This window comes from Haliaeetus leucocephalus, unplaced genomic scaffold (assembly GCF_000737465.1).
Source record: "Haliaeetus leucocephalus isolate CR32 unplaced genomic scaffold, Haliaeetus_leucocephalus-4.0 Scaffold848, whole genome shotgun sequence".
Taxonomy (NCBI): domain Eukaryota; kingdom Metazoa; phylum Chordata; class Aves; order Accipitriformes; family Accipitridae; genus Haliaeetus; species Haliaeetus leucocephalus.
In genome coordinates this window covers 9412012-9431700 of record NW_010973284.1, presented here as the reverse complement: position 1 = coordinate 9431700, position 19689 = coordinate 9412012, and the positions used below count along the sequence as shown (strand labels likewise).

Below are 19689 nucleotides of genomic sequence, written 5' to 3'. Positions count from 1 at the left end.
CTTTCCCGCCTGCAGCATTTTATTTTTCAGATTTTTAAGTTCCAGTACCCTTTCTGTCCAGCTCAGTGGAACCTGCCCTGCCTCAAGTCCTGCTGCAGCTCCTCACCAGCGAAGAGCAATTACGTGTGTATGCAAACAGGCGTTCAGTGACAGCGCACAACATCCAAGCTCTCTCCTCCTGTGTCGGGGAACAGCTGCCGGGGTTGCAAATCAGAGGCATAAGGAGAGAGACAAGGAGCACCAAGAGGCAGAGCCGATCGGGAGGACATGGCAGAGCGTGCCAGGTCCCTCTTACTCCCCCCTCAAGTGACAGCAAGCCACGTGAGCGTGCCTGCTCTCCCCGCTGCCGCCCCGCATCACCCCAGAGAGCTGGCAAACGAGCTTCAAACCAGCCCGCTCCTTGTAATCGGAGTCAGTCAGTGTGTGTGTTACGCTTGAGTTGATGGCTGGTGTTAAATTCAATGCCTTGAGTATTGATTTCCTCGCACATCCCGGACTTTGTTAAAGGGTTAGCCGTGAACCGAGATCAAAGGGAGGTTAACTCGTTTCTCATAAGTGGTAAAGCAGACCTCTAGCAAAACCGGGCACCAGGTCTCCTCCACAGAGGATGCTCCGTGCATGTTGTTAGCTACCCCGGTCTCCTCGAAAGACAGATAAAGCCACAAAGCTGCCTCAAAGCAGGTAGAAAAAATGATCCCGATAACTTCCCACAGACCCCCAAGCTATTATGAGTGCACACTGGGGACGGGCAGCATGGGCCAGTGCACACCTCCTCCCCAACCTGTCCTCACACCATGGGGAGCTGCTCCCCTCGCTTGGCCATGGGAAAAGGTGGGGAAGCAAGTCTTTGCCAGCTACACCCCAAAGAGGCCGTCCCCGAGGAGCTCAAGAAAATGGGAGAGCCCTCCCCAGAAAGACGAGGGTGTCCTACAGCTGCAGGTGGGAGAGGGTGAAGGCACAGGGCTGCTCCCTGAAGGACTGCCTGGCAGGGACATGGCACCCTCCCTGCCACGGCCAGGTGGAGAGGACACCTTCACTTGAGCCAACACCACCATCAGCACCATCTCAACCTGTGCGGCACCTGCTTGCTCCATTTTACTTTACTCCATTCTTGGCTTTCCCGCCCCACACAAAGTAATTTTGGCACTGATAGCACCAGGATCAGCAGGTTTTGCCAAGGCAGTAAGAGTTAAGTACACAAATAACATGACACTAACAGGGTTTTGGCTTTACCTTTGTAATTTTTAAGGAATGGATGCAGGGAAAATGGTGTAGGAGACAATCTGGAATTGTTATCACTAGTATTAATGAACGCCCAGAGGCACTGAGCAAGAAGCATCCATTTCAGATGAACATCTGTCAACAATAAGAGGTAAAATTTCAGAAGTAGCTAAGGTACTTCAGAGCCTAGATTGCACTAGCTTCCCAGGAGGCTTAAGCACCCAAGTCATTTCTAACAACAGGACCCTTGGCCCCGAAGTCATCTGGGCACCAATGCTGTTTCTCAACCCCTCTCCTCTACCCCAAGAACTACTCACAGCACTGTCCAGCTTTCCAGCAGCAACGTTGTTCTTCAACCAGATTAATTTGGTTTCAGCGGCACTGTCTCATCCACCCTGGGGTGACACCATGACCAGTCCCCACCTCTCCCAGGAGCCAGGCAGCTTCAGCTGCAGAAAATACAGCACACTCCGCCCCTCCACCCCCAAAAACCCTCAACCCAAAGCAACCCAGCAATGCTGGTAGTGTAATTCCCCCTGTCCTGCAGCATCGGTAGGGAAGAGGACCCCATCACAGCCCATCTTGGGAGTAAAACCCTCAGTGGGAGCTTTATTCCATCTTGGGAGTAAAACCCTCAGTGGGAGCTTTATTCCTGAGCACCTATAGCCACGTTTGACTATGAAGTCCTCCCTAGGGTGCTAAACAGGTACTTGCTCCCCCACCCCTTTTCCCCTCTCCCAAACTCCTGCCACCCAGCACTACCCCAGCAGCCAATTTGTTTTAAAGTGAAAGGTTTATACCAAAGCGCTTAGGGAGTATCTGCTCAGTGCCCAGCATACCAAGTGCTGAAGATTTCACTTAAACTCTCAGCATCTGTGTATCTCAACTAAATTAAGCTATTTGCTATAAAAGAGCACAATGACAGTAATGGAATAATAACAGCATTAATAAAACACAACAATCCTCGAATGAGAAGCGGACGCATCAGCTAGCTTCAACCAAGAGAAGAAGGCTATTTTAAAATCACACACAAAAACCATCTGGGGGTGGAGAAAACCAACAAAAGCTCCAAAACTCAGAGGTCAGACTGAAATTATGTTTTTAACCTCGAAAGAAAGATGCTTGCCAGAGCCTTCCCAGCCAGAGTGCTCCCACACCAGCTGGAAATCAATTTCCACAGCTCCCAGCAAAACAAGGGCTTATAATGGGCATGCTGGCTCCACAAAAGAGGGGTGGGAGCACCCTTATGGGGGATGACACAGAATCGAAAGCCTAAAACAGAAATGACCCCTCAAGCATCAGCAAGGTTTGTAACCCAGCTCCCGGGACAGACGCATTGGAGCAGGAGACGATGCTGCGCGGAACGTGTGAATGCCGAGCTAGTGATGCAGGGCCAGATGCCGGCGCATCATTATGCAAACATCCAGATGTCTCAAGCTCACCACACTGCCGTTCTCCTCTTGGTTGGAAAAGTCGCCTTCACTCCATCCGCAAATTCTTCCTCCTTCCTTTGTTTTGGATGAGGATGAGATTAAACACAGCACCTTCAGTTTCAGAGTCACCTACACACCGTCTTGCAGGGATAAAATAACCCTGGGGACCTGCAGTAGGGTTGGGGACAGGTGTACCCAAGTCCTAATCACAGCTCTGAGAGGCCACAGCCCCTCGCTGGCCCCCTTTACAGGAGAAGACTTAGCATTTGGTGATGATCAGAGCAATTAATGTGCATTAATCATGTCATGCTGTATCTCTGAGGTCTTGCCATAGCCCCATCCTGCGCAGTGCAACACCCCAAACTATCACTTGCCTTGGGGGGGGACTGGGAGGGTGGGTAACAGTTGTTTCCCTGGAAGGGGAGGCAATGGAGGAAAAGGAGACCTCCGTGCTCACCACCAGCTTCTTGTTCACCACCATATTGAAAAGGACCAGTGGCAGGCTTGTGCCAGCAGCAGGTAGGGTATTTGTGCTTCTCCTGCAGGCACGTTTCTCTAGCCCAAGCCTTGCCCCGGCCCCACGGGCAGAGACAGCAGAGTCCTTTCCCTGCCCAGGCTCCGGTTTAGCTGGCTGCCTCTGCAGAGGGTACATGATAGGTGCTCCTCTCCCCACCCCAGCTGCCCAGAGCCCATGTGCAGATCCTCCCGAGGATAACGTGGCAGAGACAGATGTCACCTCTTCTCGCTCACATGGAACGAAACACGACCTGGGTTGCGGTCCTGCAGGCAAGCTCACGGCTGCCTACCTGCCCTCCATGGCACAGCCTGGGCCAAACGCAGGCAGCTGAGCAATCCCTGACTCCAAAACAGGCAGAATTAGGCAGGAGGTAGGGGCCAGCTGGCTGGCTTTCCCACAGCACAACAGGTACCATCTTTGGGTCCACGTGCCTTTTAAAAAGGAGCCAGGAGGGGCTGGCAGGTCAGTAGTATAGTGTCCATAGCAGCCGGGCTCATGTGCTGCAAGATGGCTGGAAGCCTTCTGAGTACAGGTCCATAACACAAGTCCTCCTGCTCATCCCTTGAGCAGACAGTTTCAACTCGGCTGACCTATCTCCTCTGGCTGATCCACAAGACAGCGCTCCCAACTTCTACCTTTCTAAATTTCTATGGAGAAAAAGCCAAAGCAGCAGTTGCCCTAGACTTGAACAGGCTGCAAGTTTCTTTGTTTTCATTATAATTTCCAATCTTGATGCCTTTTTATTTTTTTTTCGCCATTTCTGCTCTGCCCCCCGGAGGTGCTGCTGTGATTGAATGAAACACGACCCCAGGCTCCAATAAGTGTATTTCAATTACATCTGTCACCATGTAACAATGTAATGATATATCATGTGATATTAAATCCATGGTAATCATATCAGCGATTTTTTTAATAGTGCACTAATCACATTATTACATCTCAATAATTAACAACAGAAGGCCTAAAAATCCTGGATACAAAGCAGAAAGCTCAGAGGGTCCCCAGCTCCTGCCCAGGAAAGGTCCAGAGGACAGCAGGATGGCAAGGTGCTGCCAGGTGGGCATGGTATGACTAGGAGCAAGAACATAGGAGTTTGGCACTGGCAGTGTTGTGCAGAGCAGCCAGGTAAGACCAGATTCTTCCCCAGTCCCAGACTAAAGGAGAAGTGAGTATTTTGGAGCTGGGAAGAGTCACTTGGTACATCCCATCTTGCCCAGCGTTGCTCCCTTCTCCTCCGCTGCTCCTGCACTGCCACTTTTCCTCCAGCAAACCAAGCCCTCTGCTCTGGGAAGTGCCTTGCAAAGGTGCTGTCATGCTGCAGACAAGCACTGCTAGTGCCCCACTGCAGAGGGAAGGATGGTGTCTTGAAAAGGAAGGACCAATCCTACCAACGCGTTCTTACCAGGCTGCTGGAATAAAGACATTTTCCTTCTCCCCTTGCACCAGCTAGAGACGAAGCTAAGAGAGCACACCACCTCACAGAGCCACTGGCTTGACGTCACTCTGATTTTTGCAGCAAAACAAATCTGACAGCTTTAAACTGAAAACCGGTGAAAATCCTTTGGAGGGACAGGGGTCCTCTGGGTCGCTGCTTCTGCCCCAAGCTCTCACCCGCATGGCTGGAGCAAACTGGGGCTGGACTCCAAGGCACTGACTGACATACACATGCCCCTGCGCGGAAGGGAGTTACCCAGCTCCGTGCAAGCAGGCTGCTCCCCCAAGCTCCCAGCTGTATTTTACTCCTTGCAAGACGAGGGCAAAGATGGGTGCAGACAGCAGGGAGCTGCAGGTGGCAGCAGGCTGGCGCAGAGTGCCGGGGTGTGGGGAGTCCCGTGCCGTGCTGTCCCCGGCTGTGACAGAGCTTTCTTCTAGTTGCAGCCTGGTCAATCTAGCAGTTTCCACATCACAAGCTGATCTGAAGTGAGCCTCATTACCTGCCTTAAAGTTCCAGCCAAGCACTTAGCTCTTAAAGACAGGATTTAAGAAATATTTGACTGATCATTTCTCTCCTCATTTAGTTTGGATGCTCTGAACCAATTCAACCTGTGAAGTTGAAATAGTGAGAACGGGAGGAAATCTGTGTGCAGGCAGTCACACCATGCACTACACACAAGGTGCCAGCTCCCCCACCAGCTCTTCCCAAAGGGCCGGATCTGGCTCAGCCTGCTCCGCACAGCCTCTCCTGCACCAGGAGTGCCCATGGGGCATTTCCCAACACCAAAGGGGAGCCACCTCTTCCTTCCCCCTGTGGGGCAGGCATTTGGGGGGATCATTAACTCCCCAGTATCCAGATCCCCAGTACCTTTATGTACACTGGGAAGCGCCAAGTGCAGCATCCCAGACCTGGAAGCAAGGGATGGAGACAGGGATGAGCCAGCCAGGACCGATAGCACCACCAACCCCACGTCTTCAACCAACCCAGGACAGGACATTCCTGTGTCCTTCATCTCCTTGCACGCCTTCCTCCCGTCCTGCCTTCCAGCTCTGCTGTCCCCACAGCTGTGCCATACAGCGGCTGGGCTGCCTGCCCTCCCGCTGCCTGCCCAGCAAAGGTGCTCCTGCCATGCTCTCACACGGCCAGCAGTGCCCTGCTCCCTCGCCCTGGGGACCAGACCTGTGGAGGGGCTGTCAGGGGGCCTCAGGGAGTTGAAGAGGGTTCCAGAGCCAAACAGGAGTTGTGGCAGGAAGCAAAGAGACCCTGCTAGTCATTTAGGGGTGATCCTGCCAAGGGACAGGCAGAACGGATGGACCGACACTTCGCTGGCCGAAGCACTGCAGTTGGACTTTCTCTCCTTCCCCCATCCCTTCTTTTCTCTTTTTTTCTTTTAATTTTGTCTCAGAAGACACGATCCTTTAAAGATGTGCACGTCTCATTAGCTCTACCTCGACAATCATTACCGTTCCTGCAATGGCAGGAAGAGAGCTCAGCCCGAGCGTAGGCGAGTCCATTACCTTGTAGTTAAAGGGACATTGACGACTGTGGGCTGCCCGTGGGCTGCCTCCCCCTTCGACGCAGGGGTCCCTCCCGCACGCTGCTGTTCCCCCTCCTCTACCAAGCAATAATCCCCGGCTCAACCCAGGCGAGATGCAAACCTTGCGGTGGCGGGTGGTCCTGCACCCACCACTAGACACTCAGTGCCCCCCTGGGTGGGCTGTAGGGCCGAGTCCCTGCCCACAGCCCTTGAGGCGAGGGGCACTGAAGGACCCAAACCTTCCCAACACATTGCACATGGCCTTCACACAACCACATCTCGCTTCAGCAAATGCACACTCGTGGGCTGGACCACAAGACCCAAACCTAGCCATGAGAGCAAGCAGCGAGCCCAAAATGTCCACAGCAGAAGCCACAGCCCAGGCTGTGGTAAGGACCACCATGAAGGGCCCTAGGACAAGGGCACAGTCCCCATGTATAAATGCCTGGTGGCACCACCGCAACAGGGCAGTGAGCTCTATGCTCACGAACGAGCTTCAAAGTGCTACGTACCCTACACCTACAAGTCTGTCCCTAGCTTTTCTGGCTCTGTAGGGTGCAACACAGACCACCACACACCCGAGGGTGGGGATGAGGAAGGGTTCAAGTGGGTGAGCGTGCAGTGGGGTGATCCCAGGAAAGGACCCTCTTCACTAAAGTTGCTGGTCCAGACAGTCCTGCTGTGCCCCACAGCTGGGGGCTGTCGCTCTGCCTGCTGTCCCCAGAGCCTGCTTTGCCCCTCCTGAGCTTGCTAACAGGGGACCTGACTCACGTTATGCAAGGGCAGGACCCCTCATTCAGGAGACTTCAGGGAAAGACCCCAAAGCAACTTATGATGAAATGCCCCCTGCCTTCTCCCAGTCCCCCGGGGGTTTGAAGCTCGGTGCAGTTCTCAGAAGGCAAAGACAGCAGGGTGCAGCCCTGCAGAGATGATTCTGCTTCTTTGTGCCTTGCAGGACGGGAGCTCTGCTGCAGCCATGCTAACTCCTTGCTGCAGCCATGCTAACTCCTCGCTGCTCTCTGCAAAGCCACGGCAGGAGACAATAATGCATGGCCACGGCTCCGAGCCGTACTCCAAGGAAGGATCCTACCTCCACACAAGGCTGTCCAAGAACTTGACAGGACTCTGTTTGAAAAAGATGTTGAAAGAAATGATCTCTTTAAGTGCAATGGGAGATATTTGTCTCTGATTTACCCTTGGCTTTTTGCTCTGGTTCAGGTAGGAGCGGTGTGGGATGGCTGGCAGATCTGAGAGCATGGCACGCCCCAGCGGGCAAAGCGAGCAGTGCGGAGGAAGGCGCGAGTCAGTTTGGAGTGCTCCCCATTTATCAAACTCACGCAGCCCGCCAGCAGAGCGAGTCTTTCTATCATTACAGCTCTCAAAATCCGATTCATACCACTAATCCTGCCTTCATTCTCCCAGATTAATAACATCTCTTTCAACCTTCACAGTGTGATAAATAGACAAAGAGAGAACAAAAGGAGAAACAGAAGTGAGAGAAAGAGCCAGAGCAACTCCACATAATAAAGAGAACCAAGAAAGGGGAAAGGGAAAAAAAAGGAAAAAGAAAAGGGAAAGAAAGGAGCCGGCACACTTGACTCTGCCATTTACTTTAGCAGATTCTCCCCAAGAGCTCCCTGCGATCTTTAAAGAATGTAAAACATTGCTCAAAGGAAAGGCTCGTTAGCAACCCTGACCAGCCCAGGTTTGCTGGAAATCTTTTCACTTCCAGCCTCCGCTCAGGTCAGCGCTGAAAATGAGTTTGTTGGTTTCTCGTCCTGCTCCTCCCCAGACTCCAGCAGAGGCAAAGCCTCCAGCACACGCTTGCTCTCTCCTTTACTTGCACCAGCTTCTCAGAGGGGAACGTGGGGTATCGGCCAGTATCTGCTCCAGGAGTGCCCCAGCAGCTCAGCGAGCCCAAGACCCCCTGGCAGAACAGCAGTGGGCTGGCACAGCAAGGGCTGCCCCAGAAGCCAAGACCACACGCTGAGCTTGGGATGGGGACAAAGACCAAAACCATGATGGCAGCAGGGCAGATGTGGAGCCCCATGCCATCAGTCTGGCTGAAGGGCACCCACGGGGCCAGTGGAAAGTAGAAGCCTGTGTGGACACAGCAGTACTGTAACAGGGGTGTCACAAGCCCCTGCTCCCCGGGCTGCACCTCTCTGTCCCCTGCCTTGTCCCCTGGCAGGGAGCTCCCATCCCTGCCCATGTCGCACAGCCCAGACCTGCATTTGGGCCACCCAAGTCCCTTTGGCAATCATGGAGGCTGGAGCCCCCCTGTATGCTCATGGAGCTCAGCTGTGCCTGCTCCAAGCAAGGGGGCGGCAGCCACAGGCACCCCCTCCCCAGCACCCCTCTGCTCCGGCTCATTCGGAAACACCTGAGCCCCAGGGAAAGCTGACCCTACAGCCCGGGACCCCAGAAAGCCAATCCCACTGGCTCCAGGGCGCACGGATGGAGATGTTTAGCCATTTCCCACGCACAGCCTTCACCAGAGCTGCGCTGTTCAGCTTCTTCACTCTGCCACACCGTATTGAACACTCTATGCAATCTCAAGAGTTAGTTTAATAATTAAATGTTTATTGGCACGTTTTTCCCATACTCCTTCCAGACTTGCCTGATTTTCTTTCCAGTGAGTGACTTCCCTTGGTTCAGTCCTTCCAGAGGATGCACACCTGCAAAATGTTTCCTCTGCTCCCCCCACAATGAGCATCCCCCTTGAAGCCCATCCCTGTGGACTCCAGGCAGGTGCTGTGCACACTGACCAACACCACGCCAAGCCCAGATGAACGGCTTGGGCAGAGCACTGGATTTCTGGCCAGGATGGTGCTCTATTATGGCTCTGCATTCACAGCCCCCGTGCAGAGGCTGGGCTAGGTTGTTTTTTTTCCTCTCTTCTTTTACACTGTTCCATATTACTCCAGGCTTTGAAGTACAGAGAAAAGCAACACTCAATGTGCCTTTTTTTTTTTTTTTTTTAAAGCTACCTTTATCATAGCAAATCTTTTCCTTCTCCGCTGTGTCGCTGGAGATAGGTATCAAGCAGAAAGAAAGTCTCCTCTTCTAACAATGGATTTCCCTTCCCTTCTGAACTTCAAATAGAAAACTCTTATCTACAGCCACAGTTGACCAGAAGAAGAAAAGAAAAGAAAACAGACATATGAACTGAACCCAGGCTCTTCTTTCTATTCACTCGAAAAGGCTGTGCGGGGTTCTTCACACGGAGATGCTCTGAACATGTTTATAGCACGTATTTACTCACTTCACTAGCTATCCCCCCACCATGGAAACCCATCTTTCCTCCAGAACAACTCTCCTCTGCTCCATGTACCCTCTGCAATCTTTTCTTTGCTTAGCAAGCTCCACGCACCTGGGCCATCCAGCAGAACAAAGCCTACACCTAAAGCTGGGGACAGCAAGAGTTCTTCAAACTCAGCTAAGAGTAACAGCAGCAATGCCCCTGGCTCACATAAAGCATCGCTTCCATATAGTGCAAGTTGTTTAAATGACAGGATGGATTACAGGTCAGAGCTTGCTGGCTGTACTTGCACAAGATGCCTTGCACAGCCCTGGCTGAGACCAGGCTGCTTCAGCTGCCCATTACTACCCGCATGCACACCCTGCACAGCACCTGTGAGCCACTGCTGGTGCCAGCCAGCTCCTCTGTGTTTTAAGAGCTCCTTTTGGACCGTAGTCTTGCCTTTGATAGAGCTGCTCCAAGGAGAAACGTACAGAACCATGAAACTTCTCTTCCTCACTTCAGTTCTTGGGTGCAGCCCTCTCCCGCCCTGGCTTTCCTCCCCTCCAGCTGCCTGATCTCTGGAGAGGCACTGCCAGGCCCCAGCTGGGTTGAACACCCACCTCCTGGGTCTCGCTGAGGTTCAGCTGCTACCAAACCACCCTCACTCCCTGCCCAGCTAACAGAAATTAAAATGTGAGCACTGTGCTTAACAGGTAGTGTTCCTCCCAAAGTCACAGTGCCAGGACCAACACGCATATAGCAAGAAACCCAAGGAGGCAGGCATTACTGCTTTCCCCACCTTCCAGTGTGTCCGGCTGGGCAACGTGTGCTTCTTGAACCGTTCTTGCTTTCAGCCTTGACAGACATGGTCACACAAGCCTTGGGGAACCTGGCCTTACAGCCCTGGAACACCTCCTGGCCACAGCCACGGAGCTCCTGTTCCTCCTTATCCTCTGAAACCCATCTTGAGTTCAGGCACAAATTTATTCACAGGAGGCTGCTAGACAGACAAACTGTCCTCCCCACCACACATGGCACCATGGGCTCTGCCACCAGAGATGGACACAGCTACTGCCACGTGTTGTCCCCCAGCCTGCGAGGGGCACCTGAGCCGAAGAGACTCCCTGCTGGAACTGGAGCCAGAGTCCCAAATCAATCAGGGCAGAGAGGGCTGGAAACTTTCCAGATCATTTTCCATTAGAAATAAGAACTTTCTGTCATCAAAAGCCAAATCTCATTCTCATTAGGAGAATTTGGAGCTCACAGCCAAAGGGAGGATGAACTCTCACCTGAGACATGGCCAGGAATCCTCTGCAGTCACGCGTGGGGACAATGTGCAAGTCCGAGCTCTGCCTCATTCGGACCAGAGATAGTTTTGGTAACTCTACCTGGCTCCAAAGCAGCCCTCAGCCAGAGGAGGCCAGCCCACAGCCCCGGCTGTCCAGCAGGCTCTCCTGCGGTCCCCCCAGAGCCTTCCAGGCAGCGGCATCGTTCCCTTCACGTTAAACTCCACAAAAGCCCCCAGTGCTCTTCCCTTGGGGCAGTCCCAGTGTTGCAGAAGGCTCCTCCCTGTGGAGCTACAATGGGAAGATCCATCAGACAAAGCACCTTCTCTTCAAGCTGTCTGATGACAGATGTTCAGCCAACGGAGCCGTGGGATTGGCGGAGCACCGTAGAAGCACTTTATAATTCCTGCTCCTTTCCTCCTTCCTCAGCATCTCCCAGGAGAGACACGATGATGGACGGTGACATAACTGACTGTTCCCAATCAAGGTAATGTAAGTAATGACAGCTGACGTGATTCCTGGAACGTGCAGGCGCTGCTGGCCCGTGTGCCTTGCCTACCGCGGGCAGCACCACCAGACCTCGTGGAGGGAGAGGAGACAGGAGCATGGAGGCCTGGCTGGGGGACAGGGAAGGAAGAGTCCCAAGACACCAAGGCTGTCTCCAAAATGGCTGCAAATAACTCATTACATCAGCCTGCAAACCGAGCAGGAGCCAAGGGGAGGTGGGTAGCACCTATCTCGTGGAGCAAACCCCTCCTGGGCTGTGCAGAATGCCTGCCCCAGACCTGGACACCGCTGTATCTCTCTCCAGTGTCACCTGGGACTGTAGTACCCCTAGTCCTTAGGAACTGCTTTGCTGGGGTCTTGCCTGGCCCCTCAAGGTTTGGCAAGGCTTTTACTGCTCTGGCCCGGCCCCTGGTCCCCCTCACCATCAGTGACTATCTGGAAAAGGGAACATTAAGTCAGTAACCTGGAGCTCACCTCCCCGTGTGGCTGGTGTGCAGGCAGCACCACATCATCTGAACCCAAGGCAAGGGGGTGCAGCAGCCCCAGATCGCACATGTGGGTGTACGGAGACTCACGGAGGGAAGATACTGTGCAAGCTCATAGCCGCAGTCCTCTTCCAGAGCCTCGAAATTAGTAGGCAAATTTAACATGCAGAGAAGCAACCGATTAATAACCCAGCATTGACTTAAGAAGACCTTGAATAATACATAGTGCTTGTACACAGAAGGGGAAAAAGTCAAGTCCTTCTGCTTGTCAAGTGTATCCGCCTCCCAAGCACCAACACTCGACGAGAAACCTCCCTGCCAGCCAGCTGCAGCTTTAAGCAGCTCTTCAGAAATGCCTTTTGCTAAGATGAATGGCAAAACTTTGTGCCAAGTTAGACTTGCATTTGGACAGGTCCAAGTATGGTGTTGTTTTAAATGTCATTAGCACTGCCTGTTAACAAAGTCCCTTTAAACCTGCCAAGCAGAAGATGCTGCTGAGCATTTGGAGCCCACAATGATGAGCCATGCTGATGACCTGTGTTGGCTATGCTGATGGGTGAGAGAGAACCTTACCACAAGGCCACCGCAACCTCTCCTCTGCCCTGTCTGCGCTGCAATCCTCCCAGCAGCTTGGCCATGTCAAGGAAAAGTCAGACCCAAACAGACAAAAGATTGGCAGAAGCTCATCTGCAGGCGCTGGGCTCCACCGCACAACGATGATAGCAGATGAAGCTATGAACGGACTATTCCCTTCCATGGCTTGATTCTGGCTTCTGTTGTTTAATGCTGGTATCAGCATCCCTGTGTGGTGCTGCCTACTTTCCCAAATAATCATGGCTGGAGAAAAATTTGCTCCCTTTTGGGAATATTCCAAACCAGAACTAGCAGAAAAATGGTGTTTACCTTGACAACAGCCACTACTTTTGTATAGGGGCTACATACACAGTGCCCACTGAAAGAGGGGTGGAGTGCTGCGGAGCACCAGTGATTTGTGTATCATCAGTGAAATATGGTGAATCTCAAATGCTTTAATTTTTGCGACGGGGAGAAAAACTGAACAGCACCTCAGGCAGAGGCTCCCAAGAGCCAGTCGTTCTGACTCTTGTGGCTGAGTGACCCTCTTGTGCAGCCAGCCCACGAGGATGCTGCATGGATTTAATGCCTGCAAAGCGATTTGAAAGCGAAAAGCCTCACAAACAAGCCTTGTGGCTGAAGTCCAGGAGCAGGAGAGATGAGACCTAATTTCTGTTCCAATCTCTGATGTGGATTCACAGGAAAATCTTCCAACCTCCCGGTGCCTCAATATCCCCACAATAATATCTATTGACGTTACAAGCCTAAATTCATTCATGTCTTTAAAGAGCTTGCCTGAAGTCCAAAGGACCATCACTACGCAAAACATGAGCTGTGTACGGCACAGGGTCAGAAGGCATTTAAAAAAGCAGCCACCCAGTACAAAACACAAGGGAAAAAATTTGAGCAGGAAACAAGATTTGTCTTCTTCAGATGTAAATGAGTGCCAGCTAGCAGCAGAGCTCCAAAGACATACATTGTAGCACCGAAAAGTGTTTCTACAAAGGGAACCAAGAAAAAAATGTGATAAACAGGCTCAAATCTTACAGTTTGATTTCCAGAGCAATAAGCGCAGAAACTGAGCCCAAAGAAAAGATCTGTATTAGCAACCAAATCCAATCATTCTGATCATAAAGAAGAGACATCCGGACGGCTGCAGAACTATTTCTAGAGAGAAGTTTGTCTCCCCATCCCTTTCACACCCTGCAGTGGCTCAATGGAAGAATACTTAAGAAGTTGCAAGTTTGGTCATAATGTGTAAAAAGCCCCTGAAACGCGACATCATTTACTCTTCTGTGGTATTGCTCAGCAGAGCTAATAAATCTTGCATGAGCAGAGCTGATTCTAATTTTCTAATATGAAAAGGCATTTGGATTGAGAGAGAGGGGAAGATAAAAGTGATTGAATCTCCAATAGCCCAGCGTCAGTGACAAGAAACATCCTGCTATGGACCCCAAGGAAGAATGGCTCCCCCTCCTCCCCGAACCACAGGCACACTCACCCGCTCTCACATCCAATTCTCCCTGCTTTCTGCTCGCCACGTCTCAGTCTCCCCTATTGACAGGACGTGGTTTTAAACACAGTTACACAAGTTATCATTTCTGCCTTTTGATCAATCTGAATTTTCAGGACAATTACCCTCTTAATCAATGATTGCTATCAGCAGCCCCTTGGATTCTTCACCAAGGCAATCGTGCCGCCGGGGCAGACGGCGTGTGCATATGCAATGAAGCTGCGGGGAGGCGCAAGTCCATCTTCCCCTGACGTAGTCGTCGGCTGAAAGGGTGGAGAGCTGTGAAGGCCACTTCAAGGAACACCTGACGTAAAAAATAAGCGGAGGGAATTAAAAGGGACATTGTGTGAGGTATCTGTGGCACAGCTGGGCTGGGGGGACCAGGGACCTGCTGAAAAGATCATCGAGTTGAAAAATAAGCCAACTAAACCAACAGATTTACCATCCACTGAAACCATATATTTAAGAGCTATCTATAGCCAGCACTAACCGCTCCTAATGAGGCTAATAAAGTCCATTTCCAATTAGAGACTGAAACTATTAGATGAAGGAAAGGCAGAGAGGCAGCTTTTAACAACCTTTAAAGATGTGGGGTTTGGATTTGGGGTTTTCTGTATTTTTTTTCCATCAGAAATGATTTAATATTACCAAAATGCCCCTAGCGTTTACACACACAAAGCAAGCCTCCAGCCGCTCTTCCCTGGCAGGAGTATGTGTTTCAGTAATTGATGTTTGCACAGAACCTCAGCTCTTGGAGGACACGGCTCCTCCGAGGCATCTCTCACCACCACAGAAACACAGCCCCAGATATCTAGACGCCACAAGAAACCCCAAAGCAGCCAAAGCCCAATTGCAGGGGCCGCGAGTTGGCTGGGGGACGAGGCTTAGCATCCCTGCTCTTGCAAGAGCACCGCCAGGCCGTTGGCAGGTTCATGCTGCTTGGCTTGTGTTTTCGGCGCTCCAGACGAGGCAGGGCGAAGGAGTATAACCGCTCCCACTCGCACATCGCTCTGCGCTGCTCCCTCGACTACCTTATGGGTTTCCCACTGGGCACGGGACTCCTTGACACTTCATTCTGTCCGAAAAATAGCTCGGCCAGACCCAGGCACCGTTGTGTCTTTCCGAACAGCTCCAGCAGGTAGAGAGGCTGCATCTTCTCCCAGGCTTCAAAAGCACCTCGCACCTCTCGGACGCTGTGTCGGCAGGAGGGAGCTTTGGGACCTGGATGGCAGCAGGGAAATGCTGCCGGAAAGCAGCTGAGCTTCCACAGGGGAAGGCACTGTGGTGGCTTCACCATCTTGACCACCAGATCGGGCTGGCAGTAAGCAGCAGAGGCAGCGCCAGGTGAGGCTGGCGGGCCAGCTGCCTTTGCAGGCTGCTGGCTGGAGGAGCTCTCTGAAAGGCACAGTATTTCACTAGCTATTTTACATGGAGAATTGCCGATCAAAGATATCCCCACTGTGTACTCCAGAGCAATAAAAATAAAAAAAACCCACAAGAAGAATTCTTTAGGCGGGTAATGGGCATTTTATTCCTTTTTATGACACTAAACATAGGCAGCTGGCATAATTACACCACAATAAAGGCATAATGTGCACCTAGCAGAACAAACTCATACTTTTGATAATTAGGCAGAGCAAACACAGTCTGGGATTCAGTCACACGGCTTCACTGTCTCCTGGATCTGCCGGAGCCCCCGTCCCTGCAGCATGTCGGCCCCATTCCCACAGCTGGATTTATCCGGGCCCCATGGGGAAGGCTGAGCAAGCAGAGCATCACCAGAGCTCTCCTGCACCGAGAGGAATGGCCACGCAGCTCCACTGTTTAGAGCAGACCAAGGGCAGAGCGCAAGGCAGGGAGGTGCAGGATGGGTCCACGTGCAGCTCCTGAGACGCAGCTGGAGATGGTGCGCTGCAGAGCACTGACAAAGGACGTCAGTCACCTCCCGATCAGCACCAGGGATGGATCCGGGAGCCGCAAGGGCATGTGTGAATTCTGCAACTTGAGCTTAAAGACTGACTCCACAGACAAGACTGCAGCAGAACCAACTCCATGTGGCTAAATCATACATGGTGCAATGGCAAAGGGAGACTCAAAACACAGGAGAGATGCAGAGCTCTTTTGGGTTTGCCAGCTCCGCTGAGGCCAGCTCCAGGAACTGGAAGGGCTGAGCAGAGGCATGGGGACACCCCTCCACAGCAAGGTCCTTGGCCAAATGCAGTCGGTGGGACAACGTCCAGAGGGAAGTTGGTCCCTTTGCCAAGAGGCAAGGACAGAAGGGAGTGTTCCAGGGAGGCTGAAAGACCCTCATCTACAGAAAGGGCCAGCTCGCACATGCTGAAGGCTAGCAATTCGCTCTTTGAAGGCCTTGTGCTCCCATTAGTCTTGGTGGCCCTGCTAACCTGCAGACCTGCCTCCTCCAAAACACACCGGCAGGCAGCAAGCGCGCTCCTCTGGCAGCTGCAGACATCCACGCAGGACAGCTCCTCCCTGAGTGAGCGGCACAGCCAAGGCGGAGATCCTAAATGATCTCTAAAATATTAATACCATCAATCAGAGCCAGGCTGACAGAGGTTACAACACTGGAAGAGCACAGAGAGCAGGCTTTCCTGAAGTTGGCACAAGACCGTACACTAAATATCCAGAGTTTGTTTAAAAATGCATCTGCAGGATGCAGGAGCAGTGCTGGCAGAACGGCACGCTGAGGTTTCATCTCCACGTCACTGAAACCCGCTGGGGATGCCAACCACTGCATGCAGCAGAGAGACCACCTCAGCCACACTCCATCCTATGTGGCTTAATGGAAGTTGGTGGCTTTAAGGTATATTGAGTGCAGTGCAGAAATGCTAGAGTATCTTGGCTCAAAGAAAGGTGAGGGAGGTGGAGCTGATCCATCAGCCATGAGTGAGACCTGTATATTCATCTGTGGATAGGATGCCCAAGAAAACATCAAACAACATCATTATGAGCTTTTTCAACACGAGATTCAACATGAGGAAGGGAAGATGCATGTTGTCAGCAAATATAAGCATCTTGCCTCTGCACCTACTGGCACCCAGAAGGGCACTGCTGAGAACTGGATGGGTACTGAGCAAGCTTGGGAAGGCTACAGCGCAGCAAGCCAGACCACGACTTCAGGATGGCCCATTTGCTCAGGAGCTTTGATGCCCCATAGAGCTGGCAGCAACATTCATATCAGAACACCCAAGGAGGTGGTCCCAGTCTGCAGGACACAGTGCCCAGGCAACCGGGAAAACCAGCCGCTGTGAGATAGCCCCTGGTTGGGCTCATGCTTCGGAGTGATCAGAGCATCCCTCCCCAGCGGGCCACAAAATATGAGAAGTTTATGCCTAGACGAGGGCAAAAGATGGGCTGTTTCCTAAACAAAAGCAGATCGTATCTGCAGAGTTTCCAGCCAGTTCTTAGCAAGCCACTGTGATAGATCCAATCCACAGGCTGCAGGCAAAGAGCTCAAGCAAGGAAACCTGCAAGTGGAGAGAGCAAAAGCCAGGATGGAGCCAGAAGTGCTGCGCCAGCATGGGGAAAGGGCAGCAGGAGACTTTTAATCCCAACTCTGAAATCAACTTGCTTAGTAGCCTTGGGGTTCTGAAGGATTTAATTAATTAATTTAATGAGTGTGAAGCACTGTAAGTTATTAATATACAAATTCCACTACTGTATCTCCTATCTCCCAGTTCAGCATCTCTTGCTGCTTTACATCGAGCCCATGACAAGCAAAAGCCAAGCCATAGTATGCCTCTGTGCAATGGGGCAGAGGCTGCACACCCACACTTTCCCAGCCAAGACAGCAGTAGCAAAGTCCCATTCCTTTCAGCAGGATAGTGCATCACGCTTAGCACAGGGCACCAGGAACACCTCATACCAAAAAAGCTCTTCCCACTTACTGGCAAGCCGACTGCTACCATAAACCAGCCTGCTGCTGTTGGTGGAGGTGTCAGGCCATCACTCCCCCTCTTCTAGCCATGCTGGCTTGGTAGGACAACGAGGACTAAACCAGTTGATGTTTTAATCCCCAAGGCTAGAAAATCTGATTAACCCCTCATCCCTCTGCAGAGAACTACGCAGGTCCATTTTCATGCTCTTATGTGGAGCTCCCATCTTTTAAATGCAGAGAAAAGAGGACACAGCTCCTTTTCCAGGAACTAGGCAGCTGTGCTGGTACCCACATAAAAAGCTCCAGCTGAAGGGCTGGGATGCAGGGATGCTCTGCCCCTCACCTGACCCACAGGACTCTGGGAAAGGCCATCTTTCGCGCATTGTGCCTTCGCCTCCTAGCTCCTCCTGGCCTGGAATGCAGCACACGTTGCAGGATTATTGTAAAACATGCCCTGCCTCTAATCCCTTCTCCTCATGCCTTGCTCTGGTATTGACTGCGGGGAGCTGTGTCAGGCCCGGGGTCAGGCTTGCCTCTCGCAATACCAGGGCACACAGAAGGCTCCAGCCTCTCCAGCTGACCGCAGTACACATGAAACGTGGGAAAACACAGGCTGCCCCGCACCTTCACATAAGCAGGCACATGAGATTGGAGGCCTCCAGCTTCTGCCAACAGTGCCGGTGCCCCGCAGGCACAGCCACAGTCCTGTGTGCAGGTGAAACACCAGACCTGTGCCGGACAGACACCCGCTCACGGGGAGATCGAGGGCCTAACTCTGACCATCCTTATGATTTCCCTGGTTTGCTCCTGGGCTGCCACGCAAAGGGTGCATTACACAGCAAGTCTGGATGCAAGCGTGTGGCACATCAGGTGTGCTCCGGTCACACTGTACACACCATTACCCGCAGCTACAGAGAGCATCCAGCTGACAGGTCCCAGTCACACCATGACCAGCCCTGCAGTAACTCCCTGCCTCTCCAGACTCCACTGTGGAGACCATCAGGCCACTTCAGCTTGCATAACCTTGACATTGCAGAAAGATTTCTTATCAAAAGCACAAGTTGCTTAGATATCATTGTGGGTTATTTTGCTTGCTTTCAAATGCTCTTTCCAAAACTTTGTCTTTGGCACCTAGAGCACACTGCCCCATGAACAGGCAGGACCAGGGAAGCCAGCGTGGCTCCCTCCTCAACCTGCAAGCAGCAACCAGACTCACGGTGTAAAGGCCTGAGCAGTATGTTTAACCTCAGCAGCAGTGCATACACAGCCAGATGGGAACCAGGAGGCTTCTCAGTGCAGGGGACAGATGTTCAAATCCCCCAGCAAGGGGAGCGCAGGCATAGTGAGGTGCAGCCAAGCAATATGGCACTCAGCGGGAAGAGCAGCACGCAAGGTCTGAGCAGCTGCCTCTCCGCCTTTTGCCTGCAGGCTACGGTGATGTGCACGTAGAAGAACCACAAACGCCGACCTGCCCCCAACCACTTGCATAGACAAGGATGCTTTCGGTAGAGCAACCGTTGCAGTGCACTCGGCAAACTGCTGCCTAAAATTTCATCTAGAAGGCAAAGCTTTTGCACTGGTTAAAAAAAGTACAAAAGCAACAAATACTCCTCTCTGCTTTGTCCAGTACCTGCAAGCTACATAGGGCCAGGATAATTGTGTTCTTCAGTTTCTCTTGAATAACCACCTTCTTGCCTTATCCCTACCATGTGTCACACCAGGAAGCCCCAGTCCTTGCTGGAGCTTGAAGGCTTTGCCAAATAATAAAGGCTGCCTTGGGATTTTCCTCGTACAAACATCCTGATCAGGGCACATGGCATTGGGAGAGGAGTGGACACAATACATGGCACCCAGGGCAACCACCCCTTCTTTCCCTGCTCAGGTAATCCAAGTTTCAGCAACGTGTCCCAAGGAAAGCAGACAGCCTGTGTCCAAGTGTAAGGGCACAGCAGGTGTCACAGCAAACGGAGCAGGAAGGGACAAGTGACGACCCATACTGTCTGCTTCAAGGCAGGACCATCTCCACCCAAACCATCCCCACTA

General features: G+C 52.2%; 1 protein-coding gene across 4 annotated transcripts in view; it reads right to left on the bottom strand.

The window, feature by feature from the left end:
* The window catches only part of ERI3 (ERI1 exoribonuclease family member 3), a 125426-nt gene that overhangs the window by 52130 nt on the left and 53607 nt on the right, over nt 1-19689 (bottom strand). The window contains exon 6 of one of the 4 annotated variants that reach the window (XM_010582483.1): nt 13871-14055. The exons of 2 other annotated variants lie outside the window; for them this stretch is intronic. In XM_010582483.1, coding sequence (XP_010580785.1) covers nt 13918-14055 — 138 coding nt within the window. In that variant the 3' untranslated portion in view covers nt 13871-13917. Of the gene's footprint in view, nt 1-13870; nt 14056-15629; nt 16675-19689 lie in introns of those variants that run through there. One more of the 4 variants, XM_010582484.1, reaches the window with a different exon arrangement.